Source organism: Ursus arctos, unplaced genomic scaffold (assembly GCF_023065955.2).
Source record: "Ursus arctos isolate Adak ecotype North America unplaced genomic scaffold, UrsArc2.0 scaffold_7, whole genome shotgun sequence".
In the NCBI taxonomy this organism is placed as follows: domain Eukaryota; kingdom Metazoa; phylum Chordata; class Mammalia; order Carnivora; family Ursidae; genus Ursus; species Ursus arctos.
The window spans coordinates 33,017,980-33,039,747 of record NW_026623089.1 but is presented as its reverse complement, the minus strand read 5'-3'; the positions used below and the strand labels follow the sequence as shown (position 1 = coordinate 33,039,747).

The 21,768-nt window shown below is 36.8% G+C and overlaps 1 protein-coding gene across 4 annotated transcripts in view; it reads left to right on the top strand.

Annotated features, from left to right (window-relative positions):
• Positions 1-21,768, top strand: part of EXOC6 (exocyst complex component 6) — a 344,161-nt gene that overhangs the window by 296,978 nt on the left and 25,415 nt on the right. For all 4 annotated transcript variants that reach the window (XM_048218941.2, XM_026481664.4, XM_026481663.4 and 1 more), the window contains one exon: positions 10,952-11,025. In XM_048218941.2, coding sequence (XP_048074898.1) covers positions 10,952-11,025 — 74 coding nt within the window. The remainder of the gene's footprint in view (positions 1-10,951; positions 11,026-21,768) is intronic.

The following is a 21,768-nucleotide window of genomic DNA, read 5'->3' as shown; positions in this document are numbered from 1 at the left end:
CCGTGGGGTTGAGGAGATTGACTATTACAGAGGTGAAATTTGAGCTGAGTCTTAAGGGATGAGTAAGATTTCATCAAAAGCAGGGAAAGGGGTGTGCCTGGGTGGCTCAGTTGTTAAGCGTCTGCCTTTGGCTCAGGTCATGATCCCAGGGTCCTGGGATCATGCCCCGCATCGGGCTCCCTGCTCAGCGGGAAGCCTGCTTCTCCCTCTCCCATTCCCCCTGCTTGTGTTCCCTCTCTCGCTGTGTCTCTCTCTGTCAAATAAATAAAATCTTTAAAAAAAAAAAAAAGGGAAGGGCATTCTGAGCAGAGGGAATGGCATAGACAAAAGCACTATGGTGAGAGAATGCTAAGGACTCTTCAAACAGTCTTGTGTAGCTAGACTACAAGATGCATGATGAAAGCATTGCAAGATACATCTGGAAAAAGTTAGACTCCTGAATGCTTGGACTTTATTTAATAAGCAATAGAGAGGCACTGAAACTTTTTAATCAGGACTATGATATGATAAAATCTGTCATAGAAAGTTAGCTCTGTGTCATGTGGAAATTGAACTGAAATGAGATACTGCAAGTAGGCAGACCTGGTAAGAAACTATAGAACTTTTTTTTGTGAAGGATAAAAAGAGCTTGACTTTGGGCAGTGGTAATGAAGAGAAGAGGATGGATTGCAGACATTTTGGAAGAGAAAATACACAAAATTATTAAGTAAAGATACAGTTGGGTATATTAAGATGGTTAGAATCATCCAGTGAAAGAGAGCTAGAGAATGCATCTCATGATTTGGGGATTAGGGGCAGGTGTGAAAAGGAAGAGAAGAGGGAGAAGGAGAGAGAGGAAAGGGAAGGGGAGCAGAGAGAGAAGAGAAGAGATTTAACATCCAGGATAGATAGTTAAATTCAACATAGAATTTGTAATTGTAGGCACCTTGCAGAATGCTATGTTCAGAGCATACTTGTTGAAAAATGAGCAAAGTAACTAATCAGGAAGTCTCTATAATTTACATTTGTCTCTTTTATTAGAGTTCTGCCTTTGTTGTCAAAAAGTTAAGGCCAACCAATACACTATACTTCAACTCAAGATCATTTAAGATCTTGATACAGACATAACAGATCATTTATAAAAATTCTTCACATATTTGATGACTATGTTTAAATAACCGTTTAAATCTTACCTGCTCTGAGCTAAAGAGTTAAAGTTTCTTTAATATATTCTTAGGGGATTATTTTTAATACCCTTTTGATCATTTTTCTTTGGATCCTTTTTTTTTTTTAAAGATTTTATTTATTTATGTGACAGAGAGACAGCCAGCAAGAGAGGGGAACACAGCAGGGGAGTGGGAGAGGAAGAAGCAGGCTCCCAGCGGAGGAGCCCGATATGGGACTCGATCCGGGAACGCCGGGATCACGCCCTGAGCCAAAGGCAGACGCTTAACGACTGCGCTACCCAGGCGCCCCGGATCCTTTTTTTTTAACCCATACTTGGTCAAACTTGATAAAATGTCTGAGTTCAGGAATGTAGAATCATATTAATTTATATAGAGCTTTTTTGTTAAAGATTTTATTTTATTTTTTAAGTAATCTCTACATCCAGCTCAAACTCAACTCCGGGATCAAGAGACACACACCCCACTGACTGAACCAGCCAAGTGCCATTTATGTAAACTTTTTAAAAAATTCTTTCAAATTAGTCTTAAGATGGTCTGAACATAAGTCAGGAAGTTGAGACCATGGTTCCAGTGCTGGCTCTGCCTGTGCTTTGGGCAAGTGGCTTTGAAACCATTCAACAATCGAGAGGCCTCAATTTTTCCTATAAAATATGGGATATGGAATTGATAATTTCCAAGATGCATCCTAGTTTAAGATTGGGAGGCAGTAAAATTTAAGGCAAACAAAAGTGGGGCTTTGGAGTCATACATTAATTAATTCCTTCTTATCCACTATGTGTTTGGTATTTAGCAATATAGTGGTAAACAAAACAGGAAAGGTTGTCACCGTCTTGGGGTTTAAGCCCAGGGGGAGACAATCATTAAATAATTGCACTATTAAATATGCCTATAAATTGTTAAATTCTACAAAAAGTATAGGGTACTGTGGGAAAGTATAAGAAGTAGACCTAATTTAAATAAAAAGTTGTATAGATTAAGAATACAAGGTAGGGTCTGTGCATGAATGAAGTGGATACTTTTTATTAACTTGCCTATGTAATCACAATGTTGCTATAGCTACCTGACTGGAGAAGTCAGGAAGGTATCCATTTGGAATTGCAAATGTAGCCTCCTCTAAAAGCTGCACGGAATCTTTTTTTTTTTTTTTAAGATTTTATTTATTTATTCGACAGAGATAGAGACAGCCAGCGAGAGAGGGAACACAAGCAGGGGGAGTGGGAGAGGAAGAAGCAGGCTCATAGCGGAGGAGCCTGATGTGGGGCTCGATCCCATAACGCCGGGATCACGCCCTGAGCCGAAGGCAGACGCTTAACCGCTGTGCCACCCAGGCGCCCCTGCACGGAATCTTTTGTCCTATAATAGACTTTGTATAACTTCAAGAGAAATTGCTTCTTAGTTGGAAGAGCATTGGCCACTCTTGGTGTGAAGCAGATGTTCTAAATCTGTATGTGTGCTTTTGTTTTATGCTCACTAAACAACTGTTACGTATTGGACCCCCCAGTAGAGGTTCCTTATAAATGCAAATGCATAGAGGAAAAGATCAAAATGTCCTCTTAGGTTTTTATAAAGGTATCTCAGAAATCTTTTACATCACTATCAAAATACAGAATATTTCCAAAGCATCAGGCAATCGGAAAGAGTTGAAGTACCCAAAAATAGATCTAGAATGTCCTTTTCCATACATTCTGTATAAATATCTAAATGAGGTTATCCACTCCTTAGAGTTTAACATCTTAAATCTGGGGCGCCTGGGTGGCACAGCGGTTAAGCGTCTGCCTTCGGCTCAGGGCGTGATCCCAGCGTTATGGGATCAGCCCCCATATCGGGCTCCTCCGCTGTGAGCCTGCTTCTTCCTCTCCCACTCCCCCTGCTTGTGTTCCCTCTCTCGCTGGCTGTCTCTATCTCTGTCAAATAAATAAAATCTTTAAAAAAAAAACAAACATCTTAAATCCACAGATACTAGGAAAAGTACTGGTCTCTGTTTCACTGGTGAATTATTGAGGAATACGTGAATCTCTAGATATAAAGACCTTGGTCTTTTTCATTTTGGATAAAGGCTTAGCCCACTTTAAAAAAAAATAGATGAAGGCTTTTCATAGGTTGTGTGTGTGTGAGAGAGTGTGTGTGCACATGCACACAGGCACACAGATATGTGTTAATGGCTTTGACCTCAGGGCCTCTAATTTTAACCTTGAAAAAAGACCTATATCTCCAAATAAAAGGATTCAGGGGAAATCATGTGGATATATGCCATAGAACAATATTTCAGTGTCTCGTTTTAGAGTACACTGGATGCTATTATACTATTTGCATCTCTGAATTGGTCCTGGTTTTAATGGCACTTAAGATATCAGATTGAGACTACTTTGCCCATATATAATTCCAAGAGAGATGACTAGATACTACTTTAAATAAAAGTGAAGTGATGACTGTAGAGTGGCATTTGGTCCTAGAGGCTTACATCCCACTGCTGCCAAACACATGTAACAATAAATCTAAGAATCAAGAATGCCAAGACCCCCAACTCCCAGGCATGAGTTCTTCACCACCAGAAAAACCACTAGATGGTGCTCTTAGTCATTCCTTCTAATGACACATCTGGTCCACACTGGATACCTTCTTTGCCTAGCCAAAATTTGAGTTGTAACTAACTACTTTAAATCTTAAGATCTAGCAAGAAATAGAATTATAAGGAATCTCTTCAATGTGCAGACTACTGGTATTCATTTTCAGTCATTTATTTAGTTACAAAATTATTCCATTTTATATGCCCCTGCCTTGTCATCTACGAGCAATCTTGAGACTAGCCTAGCCTCCTCACCCCCTCTCTCAATCATTTGTCAATCTTTTGGTCCATTTGTTCTTATGACTCTTTCTTCCTCGTCCCCCCACCCCCACCCCTGACAGTTCTAAATATCCTTGTAGATGTTTTCCAAATAATGCACATTCTCTGCCTTACAGTAAAAATAACTGTCTGCCCAGGACAAGATTGTTCAAGGACTTATTCTCTCTGTATTTAATTTCAGGGAAAATTATATATTTTCACGCCAGGATAAATATTTACAGCCTGACAACTTTTTTTTTTTTTTAAGATTTATTTATTTTAGAGAGACAGCGTGCCCGAAGGGGCAGAGGGAGAGAGAGTATCCTGAAGCAGACTCCCCACTGAGCAGGGACTCTGATGCGGGTCTGGATCCCAGGACCCTGAGATCATGACCTGAGCCAAAATCAAGTGTCAGATGCTCAAATCAACTGAGCCACCCAGCTGCTCCCTTACAGCCTGACTTCTTTTTTTTTTTTTTCAGATTTTTTTTTTTTAAGATTTTATTTATTTATTCGACAGAGATAGAGACAGCCAGCGAGAGAGAGAGAGAGAGAGAGAGAGAGAACACAAGCAGGGGGAGTGGGAGAGGAAGAAGGAGGCTCATAGCGGAGGAGTCTGATGTGGGGCTCGATCCCATAACACCGGGATCACGCCCTGAGCTGAAGGCAGATGCTTAACCGCTGTGCCACCCAGGCGCCCCTTTTTTTAGATTTTATTTATTTATTTGACAGAGATAGAGACAGCCAGCGAGAGAGGGAACACAAGCAGGGGGAGTGGGAGAGGAAGAAGCAGGCTCCCAGCAAAGGAGCCTGATGTGGGGCTCGATCCCAGAACTCTGGGATCATGCCCTGGGCCAGAGGCAGATGCTTAACTTCTGAGCCACCCAGGCGCCCCTACAGCCTGACTTCTTAGCAGTTTTTGTACCCCCATGCCAGACCCTGTACATCTATATGTAGATCCTGAAGATACAATTTTTTTGTTATATGTACAAAAAACTCATGTTTTTGCCTACAGATATTCTTTATTCTCTTATAACTTCAGAGATGGCCAATTTGGAAGACATTTTTTGTCATTATAATCACAGTTTACTTAGCATGTATTATTTTTCATTTTCAGTTTCTTCTAAATTAATTCAGATTTGTCTCCTTCCTAGTTAGGCTGATATAGCAGAGTTTTACTCTGTTGTTATAAATGACCTTCCCAGTAAGATCAGACATCTCCCTTTCTAGTCTTTCTTTCAGGGTATTTTTAAACTTCAGCTCATTTATTGTTATTAAGCTCCATATTCTGGCAGAAAATAAGAGGAAATGAGTATAGCATGAAGTTATTTTGTTTTCAAAAAAGAAATGGTCAAATTGGACCGTTAAGAGAAAAAATCCCAAAGATTTAGACTAGCTTTATTTAAAACAAAAACAAAAGCAAAAAGCTTTAGGGGCCCCTGGCTGGCTCAGTCAGTGGAGCATGTATCTCTTGATCTTGGGGATATAGGGTCCAGCCCCACGGTGAGTGCGGAGATTACTTAAAATGTTTTTTTTTAAAAAAACTTTAGAAAGCCTAAGAAACAGTTTTTTGTTCCTGGAAACTGTTTTTAAATATCTTATTGGAAGAACAGGATCAATGTGTGTTTTTAAAAAATATCCTTCATGGGCGCCTGGGTGGCTGTCAGTTAAGGGTCTGCTTGTGGCTCGGGGCATGATCCCAGAGTTCCGGGATCAAGCCCTGCATCACGTTCCCTGCTCAGCGGAGAGCCTGCTTCTCCTTCTGCCTCTCACCCAGATCATGCTTGCTCACTTGCTCACTCTTTCTCAAATAAATAAATAAAATCTTTAAAAAATATATCCTTCATGGCATGGCTACATGACACACAGGTATCATAATAGGGAAGTAGGCATTGTTTAATAAAAATAATAAAAAGATGACTTTAAGGGGGGGTGCCTGGGTGGCTCAGTCATTTAAGTGTCTGCCTTCAGCTCAGGTCATGATCTCAGGGTCCTGGGATTGAGTCCTGAGTCAGGCTCCTTGCTCAGAGGAGAGTCTGTTTTTCTCTCTCCTTCTGCCATCCCTTTATCGCTCATGCTCTCTCTCTGTCTCCAATAAATAAATAAAATCTTTAAAAAAAAAAGATGACCGAAGGGCAAAGAACATAGAAACCCCCAAATATGACAAATCATATATAAAATAAGGATCTGGGTGAGCCAAGAGGGAATCTGAAGACAATACTTAAAAGCATCTCCAAAATTAGTATTCAATTCATTAAAGCTTCAAAGGTTGAAATCTATCTCCAGAATTATCGGGACCATTAGACAGTATTAATAGAAATGAATTATTTGTATTACTATTCATTCATTCAACACATTTACTGAGTATTTCCTATACACCAGACATGAATTATATAAAGGTAAAAGAAATGATCTCTGCTTCTCACAAGCTTCTTGTTTAGTGGAAGAACTCTCAATTTAGGGTTTTTTTTTTGTTTGTTTGTTTTAAGATTTTATATATTTATTTGACAGAGAGGCAGCGAGAGAGGGAACACAAACAGGGGGAGTGGGAGAGGGAGAAGCAGGCCTCCCGCTGAGGAGGGAGCCCAATGCGGGGCTCGATCCCAGAACACTGGGCTCATGACCTGAGCTGAAGGCAGACGCTTAATGACTGAGCCACCCAGGTGCCCCTCAATTTAGTTTTAATTGATGAAAACATTAGAGGTATTCTCAGCCATCCTCAAATATTTTGAAATAAATACAATATATACGCACAGAATGTTACATTTTTATAGTGCATTATTCGTATGTGACTATTAAATTCAAATTAAAAATTCAGTTCAGTGCAGATAGAGAACATTTCCATTATTGCATAAAGTTCTGTTGGACAGCTCTATTCATGATCTAATCAGCAAGCTACATTATGTATCGATTACCAGGACTGGACAGCATTCCTTTAGAATCTATTTGTTCATTTGTTCATTTCCTTCATTCATTTAAGAAACTTTTGTTGACTACTCATTATATGTCAGGCATGTGCTAAGTGATAAGGATATAGAAATGGAAATATATTCTCTACCCTCAGGGAGTTCATGGCCAGGTGGGAAGACCCAGACAGATAAACAATTACAGCAAAATGGGTGGTGTGGTTAGCCTGTGCACAGGAAATTGTAGTGAGAACACAGAGGAAGACTAACCCAGCCTGCAGGATAATGGAAGTCGTCCACTGAAGGTGGTGATTGAATGGAAGGATAGTAAGAGCTTTCTGATGGAAAAGAAGAGGAGAAAGGCTGCTCCAGGCAGAAGGATCACAAATACTGTGGAAAGAGACTGTTGTGTATGCAAGGAAGTGCAGGTAGTTTGATATGGAAAGAGTTTAAGGTACCCCTGGGGAAGCGGTAAGAGATGAGACTAGAGAGAGAGACAAAGGCCAGATTATAAAGGACCTTATTTGTCTTGCTTTATCATGAAGATGATGGGGAACCATCGAAAGATGTTAAACTGTGATGTGGCACAAACTACATTTACATCTTACATAAATCACACTAGGAGTAGTGGATGGAGAGGTGGTAGGGAAACCAGGTAAAAGTGTGTGTTAGCAGGCAAGCAAGAAATAGGTAATAGCTTGAACTAAGATAGAGGCAGATTTAGGCCGAAGTTATTTCAGAAAATAGAAACAACAGGATTGACTGAATTTTAGTTTTAAAGAAGTAAAGGAAAAAATATGAAGCCATTGAACAAATTAAATAGCAAATAATTAGAAATGTCCTCTGTACCAGATGATTATGAGATTGCTAAATTGTCTCCTATCCCTAAGAAACATTTGAGAAAAAGTCCCAAGAGCTATGAACTAGTAAGTTGCACTTCAATGTTGGTTAGGTTCTTGTGAGAGGATAAAAGGTGAGAGGTAAATACTTAATCAGATTCTGGATCAATGGATTGAATGCTAGGAAAATTAGCTATGTGATCCTGGGCAAGTCATTTCACTTTTAATTTTTTGAATCTATAAAATGAAGGACTAAGTGACTTTTAAGCCAAGCCTTCAGGGGACTGGTGGAGGTATTTCAAAGAGAGTGTCTCTTCTAGCTGCTAAGATTTTTGATCCATCATTTGCATGTCCTGTTTACTAAAATAAGTTATTGTGATGATCAAAGTAGGTGGTGTATGAGAAACTGCTTTGTAAACTATAAAGTGCTATATAAATTTATAGGATTGTTATGATTTTGACACTAAGCTCTTTGGTTTAATGCCAAGTAACGGTGCTTAAACTATAGTACCTTAAACAGGAACTGAGAGAAAAGAAAATGACAGATCATTTTCAGTGCAGAAAAATTCTGGGAGATAAAGTAAATAATGATTGCAAGTGTAATAGAAGTTGAACTTATTTTTATGCCTGATATATAAAGTAAGTCTCCCTGTGTTAGAGGAAGTATTTATTTTCTGTGTATGTATATGTATATGTGGAGATGGTAGAAGCTGAGCCAATATTTACAGACTTGGTTGGAGACCACTAGGGATTGACTCATAGTTAACTGTTACTTGGAAACAGTAGCCTGAGACTGGGGCCAAGAAAGCCAACAATATGCTGGGTGGTCTTAAGAAAACTACTTTTAAATTAAAAAAAAAACCTTTACTTTTAATAGGTAATTGTAATTTTGCTTATTATTTTTCAATTAAGACCTGTTGAGGGGCGCCTGGGTGGCTCGTCGTTAAGCGTCTGCGTTCGGCTCAGGGCGTGATCCCGGCGTTCTGGGATCAAGCCCCACATTGGGCTCCTCCGCTGGGAGCCTGCTACTTCCTCTCCCACTCCCCCTGCTTGTGTTCTCTCTCTCGCTGGCTGTCTCTATCTCTGTCAAATAAATAAATAAAATCTTTAAAAAAAAAAAAAAAGACCTGTTGGTACTAAAGAAAGACAACTCAATTATTTGGGACATGGTTGGAGGTGATGGGGTCACCACAGTATGAAAGTATGCCACTTTTCATTGTATGAAAAGACAATGATGTGAGTGAATTATACTAAATAATGAAAAGTATGGCTAGATTTGCTCAATAAATCTTAGTTTTCTGGAAAAGGGGGCCTGAGAAAAGTGAATGTAGTCTAACCTATCTGATGGCTATAACTATACGTAGTACATAGGAGAGAACCAAGAAGTAAAGGAAAAAAATGGTGTACCTCTGACTAACAAAAAGGTTATTCCTACTTGAAAAGTGCGTATACTCAAAAGCATATATAGAACTCATCACCTTATTTGTGGGAGAGGCCCTTGCTCAGGCTGTATTTCCTCTTACTTTAGACACAATTCTAGTAGTCAGTTAGCTGACTGGCCAGCTCAAGACTACTAAAGGCAGCATATTAATAAGATGAATGAGAGAGCAGAGAATAAGAATTTATGTTAAAACTGCAAGAGAGAAGGCAGAAAAATTGTAAGAGCTAGACATAAGAACTCAAACAGTACAGCATTCTAATCTATTTAATGTAAAAAAGGGAGGCATTAATATGGCAGCCCTCAGAATTTACTGTAGTGTATAGAATAAAAAGCATTCTTAACAGTAATCCAGAGAATTAAGGAATGTTTAAATAATATTTAGAATACTCAAAAAAAGTTTAAAAATGAAGGAAGTATTATGTTACAGTTTAAAATTCCATCAAAAATGCTTAAGATTAAAAAATTAACATTATCTTAAAACAACAGCAACAAAAAAACTTATTTTGGCATCTTCATTCCCTAAAAATGCCAGATAAATTAAGCTATGCTAGGCTTTCATGTATTTAAAATTAAATATATGATTCTGAGCCTTTCTAAACTATATTTCACACATAATACACTGAACTTAAGAATTATTTTTTGTTATTCCAAGAACTATATATATAGGGTGCAAATTTAAATGGCTTCTAAAATATTGGCTTAGATAAATTTATAAATGGAAAATCTGTAATGTTTTGTAGGAAAACACAGAATGCTTGCAGGCATTCTTACTTGTATCAGAGAAGCTTGCATGTAAAATGATAGGTTTGTGAGTCAACAGTCTTTGTCTTCAAAATAATATTGGAATTGTCTCCAACTTAACTAAACAAGCTATGTTACTAGTATTAAAAATGTCTAAGTACAAGAAAATTATAGAAAAAAATCTTTTGAGGGGCTCCTGGGTGGCACAGTTGGTTAAGCGTCTGACTCTTGCTTTCAGCTCAGGGTGTGATCTCTGGGTCGTGATATCCATCCCGGAGTCCAGAGTCCCGCTCCGTGCTCAGCATGGAGTCTGCTTAGAGTTTCTCTCTCCTTCTTCCTTTGCCCCTTCCCCTCTCCCTAAAATAAATAATCTTTAAAAAAAAAAAAAAAGAAAAGAAAAAAATCTTTTGAAATATTTTTCAGTCTTGTCCGAAAATATTTTTTTAGTTTTTAAAGAGGTAGGATTCCTTTATGGAAAAAAAATTATTAGAAGACATGAACAGACATTCCTGCATCATCCTCATTTTGCTACTTAGAACACTTTACCTGTTGTCTGCATGTAAAGCTGACTTTTTATGTGTCTGCCCATTATTGCTTTTAGCTGGAGGTAGGATTTTTATAAGTATGTTCTGTAACAAAGGAGAAGTTTTGAAATATGTTGACAGCCATGGAGTTGGTATAGTTTCAAAATACTTCTATAATCATTCACCTAAGGCTAAATAGAGTCAGAAAACTTTTCTTGATTGAAGTATATTACTACTCTTGAACTTTATGTGGGATAATCATTCTAAATTTATTGTAATTAAGGATTACAGTGATTAAATGGTAGATTAGAAGTTTAAAATTATTAAAATACTTGTGGTAATGGGTGTGGAGAACATTCTCAGTAGTGGAAATTGAAAGTCATAAATAGTCTTCATTTGAAATGGTTACATGTAAATATTATAATACATTTGTAATGAGTAGAAATTAATTTAGTGGTTAAATTCTTGTATATTTTGCAATCTTGTTTTTACTTTTTTTTTTTTTTAATAGTGTTTGCCAGCTCTGAGCCTGTGCCAGGATTCCAGGGGGATACCCTGCAGCTAGCATTCATTGACCTCAGACAAGTAAGATGTAATAATGTAGCTTTCATTTTTTGTTTTCTACTGTTGCCTCTCTTTCTCTTTCTTTTTCTTTTTCTTTTTTTAACACTACAGAATGCTTGTTTGCCTTGAAACAATTTTTTCTTTGGAAAAGTGCTTCTTTTATAACTATATGTTTGACCCTTCTCTCTGAACTTGTATCTCTATTTGGTGTTTCAACCTCATGGACCGCTTTTATCAGTGAATATTTAACTTATTCATTACCTGCTAAGCACATGACTTTATACTTTAACTTTATACTTTGGTTTAATGACACTTGAAGTTTGAGGTATTTCTTAATGATTTCATGGTCCTATTATGAAAATTGGTGGTATAATTAGTGTCAGGACCCAAGTTCAATGTAAATTATTACAACCCAGAAAGGAGCCCCTTGCTTAAAACTGTGGTAAAGAATGGTTTTTCAGTAAATTTTCTGGGGGCGCCTGGGTGGCTCAGTCAGTTGGGTGTCTGCCTTCAGCACAGGTTATGATCCCAGGGTCCTGGGATGGGATTGAGCCCGACATTGGGCTCCCTGCTCAGCAGGGAGCCTGCTTCTCCCTCTCCCTCTGCCTTCCGCTTCCCCTGCTTGTGTGCTTGCTTTCTCTGTCTCTCTCTCTGTCATATAAATAAATAAAATCTTAAAAAATAAAGTAAATTTTCTGTATGCCTCCATGAAAAAGGACAAAACTGCTTTGTAAAAGGTAATTATACATTTATATAATTCTTTTCTGGTCAGTTAAGTAGAGTAACAAATATGATAATTTTTTTATCTCCTCTAATCATTTTACTACTTTTTGACATCTTTATTGTCATTTTCTTTATTTACTTCCTACCCTTTTTCCATCTCCCCCATATTTTCTTATTATTCATTTCTTCCTCTTTCCCCCTCCTTTTTCTTTCTTAATCCTAGGATTAAGGAGTTTAATAGAGCTGGGAGGCACAAGAGTATGGAGGAGGGGTAGATCCAAGGTAGAGGGTTCAGGGGTTCAGAATTGACAACAGGATGCCTGCTGCCCTTGGCAAGAAGAACCAAATGGAGATGGAATTAGAACAAAGCAATTGCGGGAGTACCTGGCTGGTTCAGTCTGTGGAGCACGGGACTCTTGATCTCGGGGTTGTGAGTTCAAGTCCCACATTGGGTGTAGAAATTACTTAAAAATAAAATCTTTAAAAAAAAAAAAACAACAAAGCCATTGTGATATCAGTCTATTAATGGTCCCATCCCCTTTGGAGATGGAGATGCCCGAAGATGGGTCTTCATTGTTGATGCAAATAGACCACCACAGTGATGTTTGGAGCAGGACCAATTTGAGTAGTTTCAGTGAATGTGTGAGAATACAGCTGTTTTTGCTTTAATTCCAAACCAGTCTTCTATAAATATGTATGAACTACTATGTAGTTACTGATTATTTGGAGAGGTGTGATACAGTTGAAATAGACACAAAAGTAATGTAAAAGAGAATTTTGTTCTTGTGGAGCTTAAAACTCTTTTAAAGAAACAAAACCCCCACGAACTGGATAGAAATACTTACAGGACAGTGAGTCATGTGGATATAAATGGTGTATCTTCAAGTCAGGTTGAGAAGGAAACTGAAAATGTTATCCCTATTTCCCAGTTTTTTATCTGTAAAGCACTGAACATATAAGATACGTTAATATTTCTGTTTGCAGTCAGTGTTCATGTATTATGCCAAACCAGAAATGATCATCCTTACTAAGTTGGAGAAGATAGTAGAAAATGAAGAAGGTGGACTCTGAACTTTTATTCCAGTTTACCCAAAGATGTCCTTCATATAGAAGGTAGATCTATTTGCTTTAGAAGGAGTTCTCTCTGTTGCGGTCTTATTGCCCTGAACAAGATGATCTAATACAGAAAATGGAGTCCTTTAGCAAACTGGGAATAAGCGTGGTTGTATGTTCATTTCTTAATTAGGTTATAGCCACTTACTGGGGTAGGTTTCCCTGTTACAAGGACATAAATATGTTCTCCAAACCAAAGAGTATATAATTTGAGGATATCTCCCAATATATACAAATAATCTGTTCTCAGAAAATTTGAAATTTATTATGTGATATTTTGTCAGTTTTGTATGAATTTGTATGGTATTAACTAGTTTGTAATCACATTGTAGGACTGTGAATAGGACCACATTTGAAACTGTGGGTAAAGATTCTGTTATTTGATTTGTTCAAATAGGAGGTTGGTTCAATGCAGATTAAAACTCTAATCCCAGGTACTTTCCTCCTTCAAAGACTATCATCATTTGACACCAAAGAAGGCCTCTTTACAAGCATATGTAAAGCATTCCCTCACCAGGGAATTGTTATTAAGGCACACTTACATTGTACATTTATATTAATAAACATCTCAAGTCTTTTTGGTTGAATTTACTTTTTAAGTATGTGCATTTCCAGGCATTAAGGCCCGGTTGGCTTTTCCTCATCAATGTTATTTTTTAAGAATCTTTTAAGTGAATACAAAAAAATCTATTAGAAAAGTTTAGAATTCTGAAATCTATTATGACACATGTAGAACTGTTAAAGATTTATGTAGAAATACCTATTTAATATAAAACACAGTTTTAAAGTATACTCTTTAGTATTCAGTGTAGGTTACTAGTAGATAAATTTTAATGAGGTAATTTTTAATGTATTCTAGTTTTAAAAAGGGGCTTAAAATAATTTTTCCTAATTATTGTTAAAATTTAATCATACTCTATTTTTGTACTTTTGCATTCTGAAACAAGAAGATGCAACTAACTCTTGTCTTTAGCTGCTGGACCACTGAGACATACTTGAATTTCATCATTTTAGAGGCTTGGATTTAATAACTCGACAAAGATAATTATTTTTCACATACATTTGTTTCTCAAATTAATTTATAAATAGTTAAGTGGTGAAATGCCAAGTATGGGAATTGACTGAAAATAAAATTAGTCTTTAAAGTCTCAAATGAGGCGATAGAAGATTTTTGTATCAGATGTCAGTGTTATTTAAATAAAGATGCCTTAAAGTTTCATTAGTGATTTAATGTTCCTGACTTCATGAAGACATTTCATAGAATGTTATTTTAATATTTTTATATGAAGTACTATATCACCAAACATAAAGAGGGTGCTAACACTTTTATTTACATTTCATTTGGGTTTCTGCATTTTCCTTCTTTTTTTTCTAGCCTGTGATCCATTTCTGTCTTAATAGGGTAGCTGACAGTTCTTTTCAAGTGTACTTAGAAAGGCAAAAGAGCCCTTTTCATAGTACTTATAAGGGGTCATGCTTCTGTTTTTTAGTTTGAATTTGATACTGCTTCATGAATTGCTGGGTATGAAAGATTAGGAAGTAGGTCCAGTGGTCAGATTTTACCTGCCCACCCGGACTTTGCCCTGAGGTCAAACTCCTGATATTTGCTGTTCTGAATAGAGGAGTTGATGACAAGTATGAGCTGATACAAGAGGAAAGTTAGAACCATATCAAAGCTGAAGGCAAGAGAATTGGGACTCAATGAGAGACTGTAGCTAAAAGATGGATCATCAGAATTGCCCTCTTTTAAAGAAAAGGAAATAGCTGACCTGTGAGTGAAAAGACTTTATCATCCTGCCAATCACATGCTTGCTAATGGAAGCCAGTTATCTCAACAACATCTTAAGGTCTACTAGCCCACAGACAATGCGGAGGACTAGTGGTACTGGTACCGCATTATGTGAATATAGTGTCTCAATCAATTTTAAATGTGCTGTTTTAATATGATTTGTATGTGTAAACTTTTTTTTTTATAAGTAAACCCTATCATCCTCCTACCCCCAGTTCTGAAATTAATTCCCTGAAAGAAGGACTTCGGTATACTTACATGTGTCTATTTTCTTTTACAAAGACCATCTATTTTGTTAAATGTAATCTTTCGAATGGATTTCAGATGAATATATAAAATTCTTTTGACGTATGAAAACCTTAAAAATTTCAAACTATTTTTATTATAATATTCTTTATATACTATACAGAATTTAGTGATAATTTTCTATGACTCATTTTTTTTAAGTAAGCTTAAGCCCAACCTGGGGCTTGAACTCGTGACCCCAAGATTAGGAATCACATGCTCTACTGACTCAGCCAGGCTGGTGCCCCTATAACTCATTCTTTTTTTTTTTTATAAAGATTTTATTTATTTATTTGACAGAGAGAGATAGCCAGTGAGAGAGGGAACACAAGCAGGGGGAATGGGAGAGGAAGAAGCAGGCTCCCAGCGGAGGAGCCTGATGTGGGGCTCGATCCCAGAACGCTGGGATCACGCCCTGAGCCGAAGGCAGATGCTTAATGACTGCGCCACCCAGGCGCCCCCCCCCCTTTTTTTTTTTAAGATTTTATTTATTTCTTAGCAGAGTGAGAGAGAGCACAGGTAGGGGAGGGGGAGAGGGGAGGGCAGAGGGAGAGGGCGAAGCAGGCTCCCCACTGAGCAGGGAGCCTCACATGGGGCTCAGCCCCAGGACTCCTGGATCACGATCTAAGCTGAAGTCAGATGCTTAACCACCTGAGCCACCCAGGCACCCCTATAACTTAATACGCAGAAATATTTCACTAAATATCACTAGAAAAGCAGATGTCCCATATAACCGAATTTTAGTTTTTATATAACTGAAGATTAGTTTTTCATCACCAGAATTTTTAAGATGTAGCCAATTTTGTGGGAAACTTCAAAATATATATCTCATCTCTATAGCTTCTTACTGAACATAATTCTCACAGTAGATTGAGCATCCATGGCTTACTAATCCTAATACTAAAGCCTCTTTACCCAATTCTGTTTCACTTTGTGATAAGTTTAGACTAGTAAGATATATCATTGCTGCATTCGACAATATGTTGATAATCTTTTGACAATATGAAGAAGTTTAGGTAGGTTGGAGGATAATGCAGTTAGGTGGATTTGAGGCTACTAAGACAATCTCATGGGGCACCTGGCTGGCTCAGTTGGTAGAGCATGTAACTCTCGATCTCAGGGTCATGAGTTCAAGCCCCAATTGGGCGTGGAGCCTACTTTAAAAAAAATAAAAATAAAACAATAATTTGCCCATAGAAGTTGGCTCTTGTATCATTATCACCCCAGAGTAGTGTTTCTCTAAGTGTCTTTCCAGGAACAGTGATTTCTCAGGATAAGAAAAGACTTCTTTAAAGGAGTTTCTAAGTCAGCCAAGTTTGAGAAACACTTTATACTCTAATTCCCTCTTAGAGACTTACCATGTACATTAGAATTGTAAGGACTGAGAAATTCTCTGGTAACCCAGCATTTCCCAAACTCATCACAGAACACCTCCCTCACTCATTTTGGAATGTATTACATGAAACATACTTTGGGAAATGCTTCAAGACTCTGGCATCACCTTCTAGATGTCTATCTTTGATAGTTTGAAATCAACATATTTTTAAAATAATGACTGGGATAATAAATACATAGAAGAAATACAAATTATATGTATAGATGACACAAAGCTAAGAGGGTTACCTATAGACTCAACATGCTATTAGTAGTGATAAGTGAACAATGCTGCTTGAGTGATGTGAAAACCAACAAGGTTAAATTTAGCCAGGAGGGGCGCCTGGGTGGCTCAGTCGTTAAGTGTCTGCCTTCGACCCAGGGCCTGATCCCAGGGTCCTGGGATCAAGCCCTGCATTGGGCTCCCTGCTCCGCTGGGAGCCTGCTTCTTCCTCTCCCACTCCCCCTGCTTGTGTTCCCTCTCTAGCTGGCTGTGTCTCTCTCTGTCAAATAAATAAATAAAATCTTAAAAAATAAATAAATAAATTTAGCAAGGAAAATATTAAATGCTTTATTTATTTATATATTTATTTAGAATAATTTCTACACCCAACATGGGGCTCAAACTCATGACCCTGGAATCAGGAGTTGCATATTCTTCCAACTGAGGCATCCAGGCACCCCCTTGTATTTAATATTTTTAAATTTAATTTAAAGATATATAAGTTGGAAGAAATCTGACATAATATGAAAAAGATCTGGTAGTTTTAGTTAGCCTCCAAACAAACCAACAATTTGCTGGGAATTCTTAGACTGCATTCGTGTAAGGGTGATATTTGGGGTAGACCAATGTGAGGTCGATTGTGCCTTGAGTTTTGCATGGTGATTTAGACACAATTGGAGAGCACGTAGAATTCCAACTCGTGACAGACACTAGATACTTTGGGGGTCGATTGTGCCTTGAGTTTTGCATGGTGATTTAGACACAATTGGAGAGCACGTAGAATTCCAACTCGTGACAGACTAGATACTTTGTCATAGGAAGAGCCTTTTAAAAACCTGGGAATATATAGTCTAAAGCCTTAGAGGAAAATCAAATATGTGGTTCCTATTAGCCTAGATATGAGTCAGATATACCATTTTTTTCTTCCTATTACAATCCTGTGTCATGAAAATGACCTCATAATATTTTTTTCCCCATCTAGGATTAGATCTTGATTTCTTTTTCTTTCTTTCTTTCTTTCTTTCTTTCTTTCTTTCTTTCTTTCTTTCTTTCTTTCTCTCTTTCTTTCTCTCTCTCTCTTTCTTTTTTTCTTTCTTTCTTTCTTTCTTTCTCTCTCTCTCTCTTTTTCTTTCTTTTCTTTTTTCTTTCTTTCTTTCTTTCTTTCTTTCTTTCTTTCTTTCTTTCTTTCTTTTTCCTTCCTTCCTTCCTTCCTTCCTTCCTTCCTTCCTTCCTTCCTTCTTTCTTTTCTTTTCTTTTCTTTTCTTTTCTTTTCTTTTCTTTTCTTCTCTTTTCTTCTTTCTTTCTTCTTTTCTTCGTAGGCTCCATGCCCAATGTGGGCCTTGAACTCATGACCCCTGAGTTCAAGAGTCATATGCTCTACCGGCTGAGTCAGACAGGTGCCCCAGATCTTGTTTTCAAGTATTTGATTTTGGGCAAACCAGGGGAAAGAGGAATGAACATTCCTCTGAACTATGTGTAGAGAATTTGAGAGAGAATTTGAATTGTGCAAAATATATTTGGATCTTATAGCACTTTTCAAATAGAAGCTTTATTGACGTAAACATACATTCAGGCAATTCTTCAGTGTACTGTTGCTGATTTTCACAATGTGAATTCACCTCGGTAATACCCAGATCAAGAAAGAAAACTTGACCAGTAAGTACCTTGAAAGACATCCTACCTCTTACTGTTCTATCAGCCATTACCCTTCTCCCTCTCAAAGGATGACCACTGTCACAACCTCTGACACCACAGATTAATTCAGCCTGATTTTGAACTTTGTATACATGAAATTATGTAGCTTTAATTTTTAAGAAGGTTCTTCCTTCTTTAGCTCAACATGTTTGTGAAATTTATCCATGTTGTTACATGTAGTTGTGGTTCCTTCATTCCCTTTTCTGTGAGGTCTGCCATTATACAAACATACCATAATTTATACATTCTACTACTGATAAGACATATGAGTTGATTGAAATTTTGCTTTTAGAAATTGGGCTAACGTGAACATTTGTTTGCGTGTCTTTTGGTGAACATATGCACACGTTTCTGTTAAGGTGTCTGCCTAGGAGTGGAAGTGCTAATTCAGTGGGCATGCCTAAGATGAGTTATAATAGACACTGTGAAGCAGTTTGCCACAACGGAGTGCTAGTTTATGCTTCAGCCAGCGTGTAGAAGAATTCTTGTTGCTCTACATCCTTGTCATCACTTGGTATTATCTGTCTCTTCTTTTTAGCCGTTCCAGTGGGTATACAGTAATTTTACATTGTGGTCTTAATCTGTACTTTTTTATTTGACTTATAAAATTGAATCCCTTTTCATATATTATTGTCCATTTGAATCTCCTCTTTTGTGAATAACCTGTGCAGGGTTTTTTTTTTTTACCATTTTATCTGTTGTCTACTTCTTACTGATTTGTGGAGGTTCTTTGTATATTCTGAATGTGAGTCCTCTGTCAAGTATATGTAATTGCACATATCTTCTCCTGCTTTGTGGCTTGTCTTTTTACTCTTAGTTGTGTCTTTTGATGAATAGAAGTTCATGATTTTAATGAAATCCAGTTTATCCCTTTATGGTTAGTTCTTGTTAATGTCCTGTGTAAGAAGTCTTTGCCTGTCCCTGACATTATAAAGATATTTTTCTGTGTTTTCTTCTAAAAGTTTTATTGTTTTACCATTCACATTTAGGTTTATAGTCCATCTGGAATTGATTTTTGTGCATGGTGTGGAGTGGAGGTTCAAGACTCATTTTGTTCTGTATGGTTATCCAATTGACCCAGCACCAATTTTTGAAAAGAACTAGATCTCATAGCATTTTAATGTAAAGTAATTGTAAAACACAAGACTGTGAGACATAAATGATATGTGCTTCTAATGTACAAGTAAAATGGCTTCTGTTGCCTTCCAGTTAACTATATGCTTATATTTCATGGTTCATGCCATTCCTCATTAGCAAATTAGTTGTAGGTTTGAGGTTTTTTAGTACCAGCCTAACTATAGTCTTAACCACATCAAAGGTATTTTTAAAAACAAAACAATTCTAGAGTAAGTATTCATAATAATATGGGCAATATAAAAGAAAAAAGCTTAATTACATGCCCACGAGGACAAGAATCATGCCCTTTTTGTTCACTGTTGTACATCCATTGCCTAGACGCTATTCTTAGCACATAGTGAACAATTAATAAATGTTGAATAAGTGAATACGAATCTTTTAGCTATACTCAAAAGCATTTTTTTTTGAAGTACAGAAACACCTTTCTTAGGAATTGAGGTATTCTGTATAAGTTCCTGTTCTCTATAAACAAACATTCTTTAAAAGCAGTAAATTTTATTTTTCTGTTTCCGTTTTTTGATGAGTATTTCTAAAAATGCATGACACATTTCTGTGCTTTCTCAAGTAAAAGTATAACGATTCTTGACTTATCTCAGCCATCATTAGGGATACTAAAATAGTAACATAGGTTATTTCTAAGAAATGTTGTTATCACTCCAAAACCAACTGCTTATTCTTTTATGGATAAAGAAATATTCTGGACAGGAGAATTACAAGAATTTAGACAAAGGCAATATACACCTTAATTAAGTGATTAGCAATGACCAAATATAAAACAGAATTAAATAAAGGAGCATTTATTAAACTACTGTTGTTTGGAACAGTGAGTCATAAAGAAAGTAGATTATGGTCAAATAAATTTAGGAAATCCTATATATTTTGTCCCTCTCTTATAAATTCAAAATTTCATCAGCACATTAAAGGCTTTGAGAAGTCTTAGAGTAAAGGTGTATTCCCTTTTCCCCCCAAACCTGAGTACTGAATACTTTTCAGAAATGAAAATCTCTTACTGTCTTGCAAAACAGTGTTCTACGGCACACAGTTTAACCCTGAATTACCTAGACCGCTGTTTGCATTACTTTAATCTATAGATTCTTAGAACTACCTGGTTAAAACAGAGGGCTGTGATAACAAATAGATAAGTCTTTCAGTAGATAGATGAAATTTAAATATTAAAATACAAATAATACAAAAATGAAAAATAGTTTTCAACAATAATTTGTTAAACTTCCTTTTTTTAAAAAAAAAACATTTGGAGGATTTTATGAAGGGTGATAATTACCAGAGGATTAATGCTGCTTAGATGCAGTAAACCAGTCAGTCAGTCATACAGAATAACTTGTTTTTAAGAAGCATGAAACAGTAACACAAGATTGCTTGTGAAGAATGAAAAGATTTAAGTGGGAAATTAAAATACCAGCTCATGTGGAGTTCAAATTCTAACAGTTGTCAGACTCCTTAGTGAATCATCAGGACTATTGTTACTGAGCCACAGTATGCATACTTGGATGAAAATGATATATTTGCTACTTTTTTTCTTTAATACACTATAAGTAAGATGGGAAAAATTTGAAGGAGAGATCTTTTGATAAAATGATCAAGGTAAGTTCTATATTTTGTTAGTTGTAAAGAATGTCTCTTAGTATTAGAAAGGAAATATAATTGAAGTGACTTTTTTCAGGTTAATTGTACCTTTCCTTGAGACAGAAAATCTAACACTTGCCATAATAAGAACATTAAAACAAAGCCAAAACTCTCACAAAGAAAATAGTATTACTGTTTAGTGGTGTTAAAAATATGATGAAAAAAGTTCGAAGTCCTTTAGAACTTACAGAAATTTTTTGCCCAGATGGTTTACTTTACACATTAACTTAGCTGTAAGCACCTATAGCTATAGAAGAGAAGGGGTAGGGGACAAAAGCTACTTTGTTCAGCTGATCTTTTTTTATCTGACACCAAGTCCTCCCTGGCAGGCAGAGGAGGAGTTTTACACCTAAAAATATTCTTTACCTTCTGTTGCTTCTTTGATCTGACGTAATTTAAAGAATACATTTTTGGGGTTCCTGGGTGGCTCAGTCGGTTAAGTGGCCAACTCTTGATTTTAGCTCAGGTCATGATCTCGGGGTCCTGGGATCAAGCCCTGTGTCTGGGCTCCACGCTTAGCAGGAAGTTGACTTCCGGATTCTTTTCCTCTGCCCCTACCCTTGCTCATGCTCTCTCTCTCTCTCTCTCTAAAATGAATAAATAAATCATTTTAAATTATGCCTTCTTTCAAAAAGAAAGAAAGAAAGAATACATTTTTGAGTCATTTTGTGACCCTACACATCTTTTTATTAATGGTACCCACAGAAATTTCTCTTCCTCCAAAAGAGTTCAGGTTAGTTCTTTTATTATTATTTTTTTAATCAGTTCTTGGAACTTGACT